We start from the raw sequence: 14,504 nt of genomic DNA on the forward strand, positions 1-14,504 counted from the left end.
CCATGTTCCATCTGGACTGTGGCTTCTTGTCCTGTGTATAGGTTTCTCATGAGAACAATGAGGTATTCTGGGACACCCGTTTTCCTAAGGATATTACACAACTTGACATGGCTGACACAATCAAGGCGAAAGCTGGACTTTGTATTGACTTTATTGTAGTCAATAAAGCACATATTGACTTCTTTCTGGTATTCTTTGGCTTTCTCAGTTATCCAGCATGTTTCAGCAATGATGTCTCTTGCTCCTCGACCTTTATGATACTAGCAGTTTTATTTTCAATCCCCTTCCTAATGATCCCTAGCATGGAATTGGCCTTTTTCACAGCTAGGGCACCTCGGGTGGACACTTCCAACGAGCTGTCCAGCGTGACCCCAAGATCTCACACCTCCTGGTCAGTCACAGGCACCTCAGGCCCTATCAGAGTATATGTGAAGTTGGGTCTTTTTGTCCCAATATGCCACCATTGGAGGAACGCTGTGCTGAGCCCGAATGCGGCCAGCAGCTCATCTAATGAAGGAAGCTGCCTACTGTCCATGCAAAACGCGGGTTAGCCTTTATGGCTTCTACATATGCATGTGTAATGCATGGGTTAGTCTTTAGTGTGCTCTTGCTTCTGCTCGCTGCGGTCGAAAAACACAACCCCCTCTCGCCATAGATGCATCCGCAGCCCCTGCAGGAACTACCGAGCGCGGTCGCGCCGGAAGGTGCCCGGCGGGATTCCCATTGCACGGACCGGAAGCGCCCGGCGGACACGTGACTCGGGCTGCCCACGGAAGTGGGGTTGCCGTGACAGCGGAAAGCTCCAGGCTCCGGGTGTCCGTTGCTGACTGGGAGCTGCTTTCCGACCTAGGCCTCGCCTCGGCGCCCCCACCGTCCCTGCCTGGAAGGCGACGCCCGCCGCCCGAGGGATGGAGCGCGCCGCCGCCATGACGGACATGTACGACCAGGCGCTGCTGGGTATCCTGCAGCATGTGGGCAACGTCCAGGAGTTCCTCCGCATCCTCTTCGGCTTCCTCTACCGCAAGACCGACTTCTACCGCCTCCTGCAGCAGCCGGGGGACCGGCTCGGCTTCCCGCCCGGCGTGGCGAAGAGCATGACCCTCGCGGTGAGTCTAAGCTGGGGGTGGCCTCTGGCCCGGCGCACCCAGGCCTCTATGCCGCCCAGCCCAAAAAGGGGGCTTTGTGGCTCCATCGACCACGACGAGCTGCGCCTCGTCGTGTGTGTGTGTGTTTTCCAGGGCCTCGTCGGGTGTGTGTGTGTGTGTGTGTGTTTTTCCCCTTCTTAAGTTTAAAGGTAAATTGTGCTGTCGAGTCGGTGTCAACTCCTGGCGCCCACAGAGTCCTGTGGTTTTCTTTGGTAGAATACAGGAGGAGTTTACCATTGCCTCCTCCCATGCAGTGTGAGAAGATGCCTTTCGGCATTTTCCTAGATCGCTGCTGCCTGATATAGGTGTTTCCTATAGTCTGGGAAACATATCATCAGAGATTCGAACAGGCAACCTTCTGCTTGTTGTTTTATTTATTTATTCATTAGATTTCTATACCGCCCATCCGAAAATGACTCAGGGCGATTTACACAGAGAAATAAATAAATAAATAAGAAGATGTTCCTAAAGGGCTCACAATCTAAAAAGGAACATGAGATAGATGCTAGCAACAGTCACTGGAGTGGTACTGTGCTGGGGGTGGATAGGGCATTAGTCAAGTATTTCCCCACTGCGCCACTTAAGGTGGTCTTAAGTTTGTACTTGTGATAAAGTTCAGCGCTGCCCTCTAATCCCGCAGGATCCCCCCAAGGCAGCTTGCATAAATTCCGGAGTACAACTTCCATTTGGTGCTCCTTCTAACAGGGATTCCCAGATGCTGTCAACTACAATTCCCAGTATCCCCAGCTGCAATAGCCTTTGCTTGAGGATTCTGGGAGTTGTAAACAACATCTGGGAATCCCTGTTAGAGGGCATATTGCTTCCATCCTTTCTGGCATTGGTGTTGCTCTATGGTGGCCGTTGCTCCCTGCAAAAACCCAGTGCTCCATTAAGTCTTATTATTTATTTTTCTGTTTTATTTAAAATAGTTATACGCCGCCTCTCTAGTACGCTACTCACACACACCCTCCCCCAGTAGCTCACATCATTAATAAAATAGATTAATAAAGTGAAACAAGTTAAAAGACCAGGCTTACACCACATTTACAATTACATTTTTTTAAAGTTTCAAATTAAAATTAATAAAAAGCTAAACACTGAGAACTGTTTAGTGTACCATCCATAGCTGGTAGAAAGCACCTCTGCACGCCACTGCCACCTGTGCTTCCAAGGACAGCATTAGGTCTAGAAACAGCCCCAAGCTGTGTACTTTGTCTTTAATAGGGAGTGTGACTCTGTCCAAGACTAGACTTACCACACTACTCAGATGATCAGTTTTATCAACCCAGAACACTTCCGTCTTATCTGTATTAAGTTTCAGCTTGTTTGCCCCCATCCAATCCAGTATAGCCTCCAAGACCCGGTTCAGTGTCTGCTGATTTAAAAGATAGGCAGAGCTGGGTGTCATCGGCATATTGATGGCACCTCAGCCCACACCCATGGATGACCTCTCTTAGAGGTTTCGTATAGATGTTAAACAGCATAGGGACCAAACAGATCACTGTGGCACCCCAGAGGCCAAGAGCAGGTATCCCCCAGTACCACCACCTGAGTATGATCTTCCAGGTATCAGTGGAGCCACCTGAACAGCTTAGGTCCAGGTTACCTTAGAGAGTGCCTTCTTCTGTATGATCCCCATTGCACCTTGAGGTCATCTGGAGAAGTCCGTCTCCAGTTACCACACCGGTACACGTGGTGGCAAGTTCTGACTCAGAAACAGGCCTTCTTTTCGCTGCTTCTGGTCTGTGGAATGCTCTCCTGGCAGATATCCATAGTTTGGGCTCATTGCTGGCCTTCAAGAGAGCCCTAAAAACTTAATTGTTTGGCCTGGCCTTCCAAGGTTTTTAAATGGTTCTTAAGTATTTTTAATTGGTTTTAAATGGCTTTGGACTGTTTTACATTTGTCTTTATTTGTTTTAAGCAGTTTATTTTAAATGTTGTTTGTTTTTGTGTTTTACTTATTGTGCACCGCCCAGAGCATTTGGACAAGGTGGTATTAAAAAAATGTAATGAATAAATAACTGTGCCCCCGGAGACACTACCCAGAAGGATACCATGGTTGATGGTATTGAAAGCCACTGAGAGGTCCAGGAGAATCAACAGAGTCACATTCCCTCGGTCTTATCTCCCAGCGTAGGTCATCCACCCAAGGCAGTTTCCAACCCCTATCCAGGTCGGAAAGGATCTAAGTAATCGGATGAATCCAGGACTTCCTGGAGCTGAGATGCAATCACACTCTCCAACACCAGGGGAGCAACAGCAGGAGAGAGGGCATGCACATACCTCTTGCCTGTGGGCTCCCCAGAGGCAACTGGTGGGCCACTGTGTGAAACAGGATGCTGGACTAGATGGGCCTTGTGCCTGATCCAGCAGGGCTGTTCTGCTGTTCTTAATTTGCCCAAGAAGGGAGGTTAGAAACTGGTCGAAAGTTAATTAAATCATCTGGGTCCAATGAGAGCTTTTAAAGGAGGGGTCTGACTGCCTCCTCTAGCTGAGGAGGCACCACCTCCTGCTTCAGAGATATGTTCACCACCCCTGCCACCCATGAAACCAGTCCCTCCAAAGCAGCCTTCACCAACCATGAAGGGCAAGGATTGAGCATGCATATGGTAGACCTCAGCTATTTTTGTCTTGTAGCTAATCCTGAATGGAGAAGTGACACCCAAAGAGCAACTTACTTTTAAAAGGGAAGAAGGGCTTACATTAGTGAACAGTGCAAGAGATGGGTGTAGATGACTGGCTATATTTGTGCTACATTCACCCTGGCTTCATCCTCATTGGTCCTTCTCCAGAACTTTGGTGTAGCTTTGCAGGTGTTTCCTAGGATTCTCTTGCTGCACAGAATTGCAGCTTTCCTTCTGTGTCATCCGGAAAATTTGCAGAGGGCTTGGTCTTTTTTCATTGGACACTGCAGACTGCCATTTGATACTGGACTAAATGTTGGTACGTCCCACGCCATGGACCTATTCTGTATGCCTTGGATAGCACTGTTCTGGATGGATATTTGGCCTTTAGGCTGACATCTACTGCAGCCTGCCCTCTCTCTTCCTCAAGTCTATTCTTGGAACAGTTGGCCCCTCTAGAATAGCTACTGTGTTATTTTTGTCAGCTGCTCCATAAAAGCTGGGCATCGACAGCATAAATGGATTAGCAACTTAGATTCAAGTATGCTTCTAAAATAGCTGGCTCTGCATGTGTATGGTAATGAGAAAGTTGAGGGTGTGTTAGCTGTAGGTCTCATTGGGGGGATGGAAGTGAACACATTGCAATTAGAGAGGCCGGTGAGGCTGCGGCTTTATTCCCACACCCTTTGCACTACTGGTGGCCCTCATTATCCTCTTAAATAGTTGCATTGAATGCTCCATACAGACAGAGACATTTCAAGGGACTGTGTTTTCATGTAAAATGTTCCAAGTTATGGTGCAACTTAAGGCACAGTTCAGTCTGCTCTGTGATAATCGGCATTAAGTCATAGTGTGTGCATCTTATTTTTGCCTCTGGCTTATGGGAATAAAATGCAACAAAATGCAATAAATACAATTCCAAAGTAACAAAATCAGCAGATGAAAGGTCATTTATACTGTGAAAAGCCTGATAGATCTGCTTTGCTTGGCACCTAAAGGATAATAGAGTTGGTGCCAGATGAACACGTTTGGAAAGAAAGTACCATAATTTGGGCATGACCGCAGAAAAGTCCCATTCTCCAGTAACTATCCTCTTGATTTCAGAAACGAGGGAAACCTGAAGATCTTGACGGTTGGGCTGTTTCTTGTGTGGGAGCAGGTAGTCCTTTCAATTTCCCTGGCTCCAAAGAGCCTGTTTAATGCAATGTCTCACTGGGAGCTTGAGTTTCAGTGGTGGCTCAGTCTGGCTTATTTCTTTATTTGGGAGTTTCTCCTTTCTTGTAGTTTCCCATCCTTCAGAGATTAGTATTGCAGACTGTCACTACTTTAAAAGCTTTGGCTTTGAAGGCCCCTGATGATGCAGTCCTTGAAGATCTTTCGTGATTGCCCCTCTGTAATGACTGGACCCAGTCCACTAGTCCTCTGCTTATCTATAAGTTAATGGCTTGACTCTTGCTTAAATACTTTCAGGCATTCAAGAACTTTGAACATCTGGCTCGTCAGGATGACCAGAGAAGACAGCAAGAACTTGAAGAGAAGCTGAAGAAAAGAGAGGAGGACATGGCAGCTGCAACAGAGAGGGCGAAGGTGCCCGCTGTAGCAGAGGAGGTCGAGATCAACTCGGCAGTGGAGCATGACTCTGTGTTGGAGGGTGGGAAACCTGCTGAATTGCAGGAGCCTGTGGCAGCAGAGGAGAAAGCAGAAGCAGAAGCCACTAATGCAGCAGTGGAGCCAGCAGGAGCTACCGCTGCTGTCGCCATCCAAACTCAGCCAGCAGAACCATCCGAGTAAGTGGATGTCACAGTGCTTTGGCCAGGTTGAGTGTTTGCCAAGCCAATAAGGTGGCAAGGTTCAGCCACCACGTCTTAGTTTGCTGTTTTGTAAGCTCCGGAGGGGTATATCTTTGCTAAAGAGATTGGACCACTAGGAGAAGGTCTGCTTTTGAGCATGGGGCAGTCCTACTCCAGACCATACAGGAGTTTTCTGGATATAGACAAAGAATGTGCAAATATGCCAGCCGGCAGGAGCTTGTGTGTCATAGGGTGACTTAAGCAGTGAGTCTAGCGAGGTGTTTGTCTGGAAGGAGCTGTGGTCTGGATTACTGATGTGGTGGAATGAGGGGGTTAAATGTGGAGGTGGTAGAGTGGATAGTACCACTTCTTCAGGCATTGCTGAAAATTAAATAAAAATCCTGCAGATGGAAAACCAGCACTGCTGACTAAGGCTTGGGCTGGGACATTTCTCCTTGATGCACTTTAGGGGTTCTCCAATGTGGGTCCCCAGATGTTGTTTGAACTGAAACTCCCATCATTCCTAGCCACAATAGCCAAAGGCTTTTTGAGGCTGGGGATGATGGGAGTTGTAGTTCACCAACATCTGTGGACCCACGTTGGAGAACCCCTGAAGCACTAGCTTTCTATATGCAGGGAGTCTTTTAGAGAAGGAGCATTCAAAAGTGGAACCCCTCACTTGGAGTCTAAAATGGCACAGCCTATTCTGCTACCTCATTTCCATCTCACTCCAAGGCGTATGTAGACCAGACCTACGTGAAAGGCACCTAGATGTGGGAGAGGACACTCTCTGGCATGTCTTGGTATACTTGCCAAACTGGTTACATCGGCATAACAAGTCTATTGACTTGCATTGGGTTTAGGGAGAAACCCTGCCTAATTGGTAGGTGTCTGTGCACCTGCTGACTGCTGTGCACTTGATGTGCTGAGGCTAAGGGACTTCAAAGCTGACCGTTTCATTTTTGGTTATCACTACACTAAACAAGAACTGTATTTTTTTCATCATCATCATCATCATCATCATCATCATTATTATTATTAAATTCAATTTTAGTTTCCTCCACTGACTTTTTAAAGGATCAGCTAAATGTTTGCTTTAGCTAATTTGCTAATCTTAAAAATCTCTCTGCTTACACCGCCTAGTTCCTAACCTATTGTATTGTGTTTATGAGCTGCTTCTAATACATAGTGATGATGATTATTTCAACATTGAAAAACAAACTGGAGGAATAGGGCTCCAAAGTTCAAATAAGGTGGCTTGACAGGATACTGTATAGCTCTTGTTAAAGTAATCTTGATTTTGGGGGCATGTGCATTAGAGAGAAACTGTATGGGAAGCATGCTTCCAATACAAATACATCAACCCCCCCACCCCCAGATGCTGGCCATCAAAGCTTTTTGAACGAACAGTGAAGTCTGATGGAGGAGGTTAGTGAGCTTAGGTAGAGGCTAGACTGGCTTATCATGCAGAACTGAAAATATGAGTACAGGCAGTCGTTATAAGGTGCTCCAAGTTACAACAAATGACATAGACGTGTGTAAATTGCCACCTTGTTTTCAACTTTACAACACTTGCCATGGGTGGGAGGCTGTGCTAGACACCTGGTGTGTCGGGTAGAGGAGGAGCAGGTGGCTCAAGCTCGCATTATCAATAAGCCTATCGGTCCTGGTGGCAGTTGCTTTGCATCTGAGGCTGTGGAGGGATTGGCTGACTTGCCTATCCAAAATGCTCCCCCCACTGCTGCTGCTTCCCCTCCTCCTCCAGGCTCAGCTGTTGTGCTGTGATGGTGAGAGGGAGGCAGCCCTGCCTTTTCCCAGGCCACAGGATGCTTCCTTCCCTGCCAAACTGTTGCCCAGGAGGAGGAGATGGAGATGAGTTACTCAGTTGCCTCCCTTCTTTCCACAGAAAAGTGTGAGAGAGCTGGGAAGGGAGTGGGTGGCAGAGGGGAGCAACTGATTTTCTACTGTCAACTTCTCTACTGCATGCCTGTGACTGACCCACCACCAGCTTTGACAGCTGCAGAAAAAAATCAGAGTGTCCAGCCTTGGTTCAGGAACCAAGCACCCATTTATAATACTCCTATAGGAAAATCCGAGTTACAATGTTTTGACTTAAGACACAGTTTTCAGGAAGCAATTGTGTCATAAGTCTGAGGATGTCGTGTACTGATCAGCTGGTAACTGCTTAAGGATGCTGTCCTGACTCCTGAGCACACTTTAAAGGAAATTCAGTCCTGTTGGTAGGTTGGAGTAACTTCTGAGTAAACCTCTTTATGACTCTGGTGTAAATATTCCATAAGGCCAGTTTTGTTCTAGTTGTGATAAACATTCACAGGTCCCAGAATCACTTTAGAATTATAAAAGCGTGAAGATGACTGAATCACTTAGCTGCCTTTTCTGCACTTCGCTGCCTGAAGTTAGCCTCTTAGAATGTTTTATGGTGTAGGCCTTGCTGGATATAAGGGTCACCTTTTTGGGAACATGCGAGCTTCTTTTCCCCTTGGAGCACTAACCATCTAGTTTTCTCCCACTGGCTGTTGCTAGCTCTGGATGGCTTTGTCCACTCCACTCATTGGAGTGCCTCTATAGACTCTTCAGAATCTGTAGCAGAGGTGTGTGCTCAACCAGGGCATGTCAGTGGCTTCAGAGAATTGAAAATAAGTCATATTGAGTCATGGCAGGGTATGCACACTCCTTTAACTGTGTCAGGTTGTATGCTCTGGGATACTCCTGTTGCTTTGAGGTACTGTGTGCCACTGTTCCCTCTAACAGGGATTCCCTGATGTTGTTCACTACAACTTCCAGCATCATAGGAACATTGGGAGCTACCATATACTGAGTCAGACTATTGGTCTATCTAGCTCAGTATTGTCTTCACAGACTGGCAGCAGCTTCTCCAAGGTTGCAGGCAGGAATCTCTCTCAGCCCTCTCTTGGATAAGCCAGGGAGGGAACTTGAAACCTTTTACTCTTCCCAGAGCAGCTCCATCCCCTGAGGGGAATATCTTATAGTGCTCACATTTCTAGTCTCCCTTTCATATGCAACCAGGGTGGACCCTGCTTAGCTAAGGGGACAGGTAATGCTTGCTGCCGCAAGACCAGCTCTCCTCATCCCCAGCTGCAGTGGCCTTTGGCTGGGGATTCTGGGAGTTGTAGTCAGCATCATCTGGGAATCCCTACTAGAGGGAACACTACTATGTGCATGGTTGGTTTTTAGACCTTTCAGTCGGACTTGCTGTACTTCATCTCTGTTTGCTACTGGGTGGTGGTGGTACTCGCTGCATAGATCAAGTGGACTTAAATATGTATTGAAGAACTGGTGAATTCCGTGATATTTATTCAGACAGAATTCAGTGCTATGAACCTAGTTGACAAGATCGTATGAATAATGTGCATTTCTAGCAACAAATGGAGACTATATAATGCTATTTTTGTCTCTCTTTACCTGAAAACAAAAAAGCTAGTTGCCTTAGCCGACTTCAGTCTTGGTCGTTTGGCCTTCTTGTTCATCCAAGTCTCCTCAGATGTGCATTTCGGTGTTCTCTTCTGAGCCCTGTCATTTTGCACACTTTTTATCCACATGATGATCTGCCTTTTTTGTGGTGCATTTCTGTTTTGGCAGCCCATTTTGAATAAGCTCTGTATGCTTGCTTTTCTTCTGACTGCAGTTGTATGGCATATTGTTCATATCTGGGATATTTTAAGATGGTGGAAAGTAACAAGAGAAGTCATAGTTCATGAACTGTGTCTTTTGGCGGGCTGTGTGTGTGTATTGACTAGGCCTGTGCAGTCCGAATCGATCAGAAGTTCCAACATGGCTCCCCCTTCCCTTGCAGGGTGTGGAGGTGAGTGCTTCCAGTGTGACCAGCATCAGACAGTACTTGTTTCCTCTGTGTGTGCATGCGTGCGTGCGCGCGCCTTTCTATTGGAACTGACAGCCGCACAGTGTAGGCTGGAAATGTGTTCAGGGACACCTGGGATCTGTAGTTCTTTCCAGCGCTTTCCCCGTAGGGCAGGGGTCCCCAACCAGGGTTCCTCCAGATGTTGCTGAACTACAACTCCCAGCATCCCCAACTATAATTTATTGTGGCTGGGGATGGTGGGAGTCAGCAACATCTGGAGGACTATGGGTTGGGGACCCCTGCCCTACGGGGAAAGCACTGGGAAGGGACCTCCAGTTCCTAGGCCTTTATTTTATTTGATTGATGATTGATTGGTTGGTTGGTTGGTTGGTTTTTTGTACCTTTTAGAGTGTGCTTTACCAGCCTCCCCTGTGCAGCTGACAGTTCCAGTATAAAGCTATGCCCCTGTGCCAGAAATAGCAACTCCTGCCTGATGGTAATTGCTTTGGGAGCATCTGCCTCTCGGTGCCACGGAAGATGGGGTAGTATGTGTCAGAGCTTCCGACAGATTTCAGCTGCATAGGGCTAATGCTTACATTTTAATATACAATGTGTGTGTAAGTAGAAGTCAGTCACTTGGGCTGGAGGTCATAAGAAAGTACAGATGTCCTGGCTGGACAGAAGAAACTTTGCACCCCCTTCATTCTTATTTTTTTAAGTCGTTGGCAGAAACTTCTCATTTTTTTCAAGGTCATTTATTAATTGAATGGATATTCTGCTTGCAGACTGAATTGTTCTTTTTAAACAGGGTGGATAAAACCCTGTTCTTTAAAAAATGGATGTTTTGATGTAAATGGTAAAAATGTATACAGAATACTAAATGTCCAATTCTAATGTTAAATAAATAAATCAGCATTCTGCACCACACTTAGTTTCCTAAAAAATGAACTACTGACTCTCCCACACATTCAGTTACCTACCAAACAAACATGGGCATTCAGTTCAGTTTCACCTCAAGAAAATGGCTCTAGCCTGCCCAGCAGTGTCTAGCAACGTTTGCTTTTGGAAATTTCTGGGCTTTCTGTTTCTAAGCCTGTTTTTCATGTGCAAAGGCCCAGACTGGATAACCTGGTGGCTGTTTTGTGGTGGGGCCAAAGCAGAACAGTTAAATCAGACCCCTGATAACTGAGCAAAAAGACACTTTTTCAAGTGGTAATTCTCTTATAGTTAGCAGGGGGAGAGCAACTGGCCCTATCCAGCCCCAGCAAGGCATCCCTCCAGTGGCTGTTGCTGGTATCTGCCAAGTTTTTGTTTAGATTTTTATTTTTATTTTAGGTTGCCTGTCCCCTTATTTATGTATTATTTTTCTATGTAAACCACTTTGAGAACTTTGGTTAAAGAGTGGTATATAAATATTCATCATCGTACTAGCAGTAGTAGTTAGGAGGTGGAGTAAAACAAGTGGTGGTGGGGTGGAAGGGAAGGCATTATTCAGTACACAGCTTCCTGTAACAGAATTGTGGCACATCCTTTAAAATGCAGGGATTACATATCCCCTTTAACACAGAGAAGAGCAGCTCCATACCTGCTCCTCCTCTGCTTGCCTCCACTTCCATAATCATGGCGCTCCCCCTAGTTATGCTCGTGTGCCAGTGGGGCGCCTCCTAGCTGCCCCCACGCAGATGCCGGCACGCACATGGCCTCCACCATGTCAGAGAAACTTTCTGTACTTCTCTGGAACACTGAAATGGTGATAGATGTGTGCTGTATCACGTGACCCTTTATAAAGCCTTTTTATGCGTGCTTGTGGTGTTCTCGGTAAGACTCACACCAGTGTGTTTATCTTGATTAATTCCAAAGAGCAGATACACTTAGTACTTGCTGTGCCAGCAGTGTAAATATAACTTGGCAGCTGCCTAATAGTCTCTTATTAAACTTTGGATCAATATTATGCTACCTTTTCTTCTCCTTTTGGTCTGGCTCTTACATGTGGCACATCACCCTCTTGTGCAGGTATGGAAAAGATGCCCATGTTGAGTGAATGTAAAGAGATGGTGGAACATAGGAAGCGGACTTATACCGTGTCTGACCCTTGGTCCGTCTAGCTCTGGATTGCCTACACAGACTGGCAGTGGCTTCTCCTCGGTGGCAGGCAGGAGTCTCTCACAGCCCTATCTGGAGATGCCAGGGAGGGAACTTGGAACCTTCTGCATGCTCTTCCCAGAGCGGCCCCATTCCCTACAGTGCTCACATGTAGTCTCCCATTCAAATGTAAACTCGGGCAGACCTGGCTTAGTGAAGGGGGCAGTTCATGCTACCACAAGACCAGCTCTTCTCCGTTTCTGTTTCCCAGGTGATCTTGCCAAGGCCAGTTCGTTCAGCTTGCATCTATGAAAGGTTCTTGGCAGGATGTGCCACCATTTGATCCTCATTTCTCCCAACTTCTGAAGGCTCTGAGCAGGGGAAAGAATACATATTTCGCTGCCATCTGGTTAGCACCGGGTTGTGAATTGCACTCCTTTTTGTGCCTAGACATTCCCATCTGCCTTGACAAGCAAGTCTCCTCATCATGTTTGATGCTTAAGCTCATCTCCTTTATTTTGAGTGCCTGCCTTCTCACTTGGCCTTCTTTTAGATTTTCCTGTGCATACATTTGCCTCGCAGCATCTAAAATAGTGTCACATGTGCCACAGAGCAGTCTGCTTTCCGAGTTCTATTTACATTGCTTATGTGGTGTTCTCAATTCCTTCATCTCTCTCTCTCTCTCTCTCTCTTTTTTTTTTAGAAAGCTGATCTTAGGTTCCTCGCTCTTCTGTTGACATAAACGATGTTGGTATTTTCCCCTAAAGCTAACTAATGAACTTCGATTCGGGTGACAATATTTGGACAAATACAATAGAATTGTTGCCTATGCCACAGTGCATGTGCGAAGCAGATACCAGTCTTTGCAAATGAACCTCAATCTTGGGTTCCGGGGCTGCTTCCATCTATCCCTTTCTCTCTCTTGAGGATTCTTTTTGATCAGATCAGTTTTGTTGCTTCCCTTATCTACCTAACAGTCGGATGTCTCAATAACTGAACCATGATAATGAAATCACTGTGTGCTGGAGACATCCAAATGTGGCTGGAGTGGAGGTGAACATATAGGATGAGTTATAGCTGAACCTCTTTTCTATCACCTGTTAGTAAATAGAACCCAAGACACCTTGTGTGAATGCTCTGTGACAGCCAGTGTGGTGTAGTGTTCAGAGCGTTGGATAGAACTAGGGAGACTGGGTTCAGATTCATACTTGGCCATGATGCTTCCTTGGTGGCCTTGGGCCAATTGCTCTCTCTTGGCCTAACCAACTTTACATGGTTGTGAGGATAAAATGTGGGTTGGAGGAACCATGTAAACTACCCTCAACTGCTTGTAGGAATGATGGGATGTAATAACAGTGCTGCTGTACTGTATTGCTATTTTGCTCTTCACTTGCAGCCTGAAGCTGAGGAGCAGACAAATGATGATGAGGTGAACTTGTACATAAGTTCTGTACCCATGTTGTCTCACCAGGCGGCTTGCAGAACTCTGCTTGTGGCTTGCTTGCCCATACCCAAGAGTAGAACGCTTGTAATTCAACCGAGAAAAAGAATCTGGGCAAATTGTAGTCTCTATGTGAGAAAGGGATGAACAAGACCCAACTAGAGGGCAAGTCTCTTGTGCTCTTATGCCTTAGGAAAAAGGAAAGATGGGAGGCTGTTCTTTGTAGAACCACTTTGCTGGTGCAGAAGCTTGTAGGATGGTGAAAAAGCAATGGCCCCAGTTCCAGAGTCATTAGTGTTCCAGTGCAGTGGCATCTGGGATGACCTGGAAGGTGCTCATAACAGAAGCCACAAGGGATTGCTTGCTAGCAAAGCTCAGCTGCTGTCTTCTCTTGTGGCTGGAAAGAATAGCAGGAGCTGCTGTATTGGACAAAATTAGATTAGACTGCAATAGGAGAATTGTCACACCTGTGTGACCCATTTGTGGCTTGCTCTCTTTTCCAAAAGTGTTGCCTTCCTGGAAACTTTCCATGACCCAGAATTGGAGCTGCAAGCTTTAGAAGGGAAAAGGCCAGGTGGGCAAAATGGCCATGCCATATCACTGCGCCGTCAACTTCTGAGTTTTGTAGCCAGTACAGACAGTTTGGTGGCACGAGTTTGACAACTTGCAAGCTGTTAGTACAAAGAATAAAGAACAAAATGTACTGCTTTTACTGAAGCTTTATAGCTAGGCGTGTGTCTGCTTCAGAAGAGCCCTCTCTAGCCAGAGCTGGATCAGTTTAATGTACTCTTCAGATGTCCCACACATCTGCCTAGATGCTTATGCAGGGGCTTATCAGGGTGGATTCCAGAGATGTCCTTGGTGCTCCAGTAACTATAAGCCCAGTCCACACAACAGGATTTTTTAATATTAAAATTATACTGGAGACATTCTCTGGGAAGCTATTATGATTATTGCTTTTGGGTAAACATACATCATGATGCACTTCTTTTTTAAATCCGATCCCCCCTCCAAGGATATCAGGGTGGCACACACAGTTCTATTTTATCCTCTCAACAACAGATTGTGTGGACAGTGATTTTCCCAGGTGTTGCCCTTGGCCCAAATTTCTCAGCAAAATGGCCTCATGGTGGTAGTGGTCTGCCTGCCAGAAGCCGCTTTTTCATTGCTCCAGCCTCAGTAAAGTCTTGTCTCGTGCTGCAAACATTTGTTCTGCAGTTTTTAAAGGTGCACCAAGTTGTGTAAGCATTCTTAATCATAGGCCATTTTAGAGATGGGGAGAACCAAGCCTTCCTTGACTGGAAAGTGTTGGAAAGGCATGCCTTCCTGAGGGAAGGAGGGAAGATGACTAAATTCCAGGAGGATTTTGCTGCAGGAGGGAGGAGAATGAAGAGAGAAAGTAAACATAGCCCTGAGATTGAAAATGTGGTCCTGCCCTCCACTCAGACAGTCGATCAGATTTGTGGTATAGGTTGGAAGGGAAGGGATGCCCAAAGGCTTGGAGTGCTTTCAAAGAAGCTTTCAAAGGCTCCCAGTGGCTCCCAGTCTACTGAATCTTTTCCTTGCTGTAGCATCTGTAGC

The 14,504-nt window shown here is 46.4% G+C and overlaps 1 protein-coding gene across 1 annotated transcript in view; it reads left to right on the top strand.

The window, feature by feature from the left end:
• The first annotated feature begins 720 nt into the window (after nucleotides 1-720).
• NUDCD3 (NudC domain containing 3) overlaps nucleotides 721-14,504 on the top strand; it is a 48,405-nt gene continuing 34,621 nt past the window's right edge. The window contains exons 1-2 of the mRNA XM_053269936.1: nucleotides 721-1,106; nucleotides 5,240-5,556. Coding sequence (XP_053125911.1) covers nucleotides 909-1,106; nucleotides 5,240-5,556 — 515 coding nt within the window. The 5' untranslated portion in view covers nucleotides 721-908. The remainder of the gene's footprint in view (nucleotides 1,107-5,239; nucleotides 5,557-14,504) is intronic.

Source organism: Hemicordylus capensis, chromosome 8 (genome assembly GCF_027244095.1).
Source record: "Hemicordylus capensis ecotype Gifberg chromosome 8, rHemCap1.1.pri, whole genome shotgun sequence".
Lineage (NCBI taxonomy): Eukaryota > Metazoa > Chordata > Lepidosauria > Squamata > Cordylidae > Hemicordylus > Hemicordylus capensis.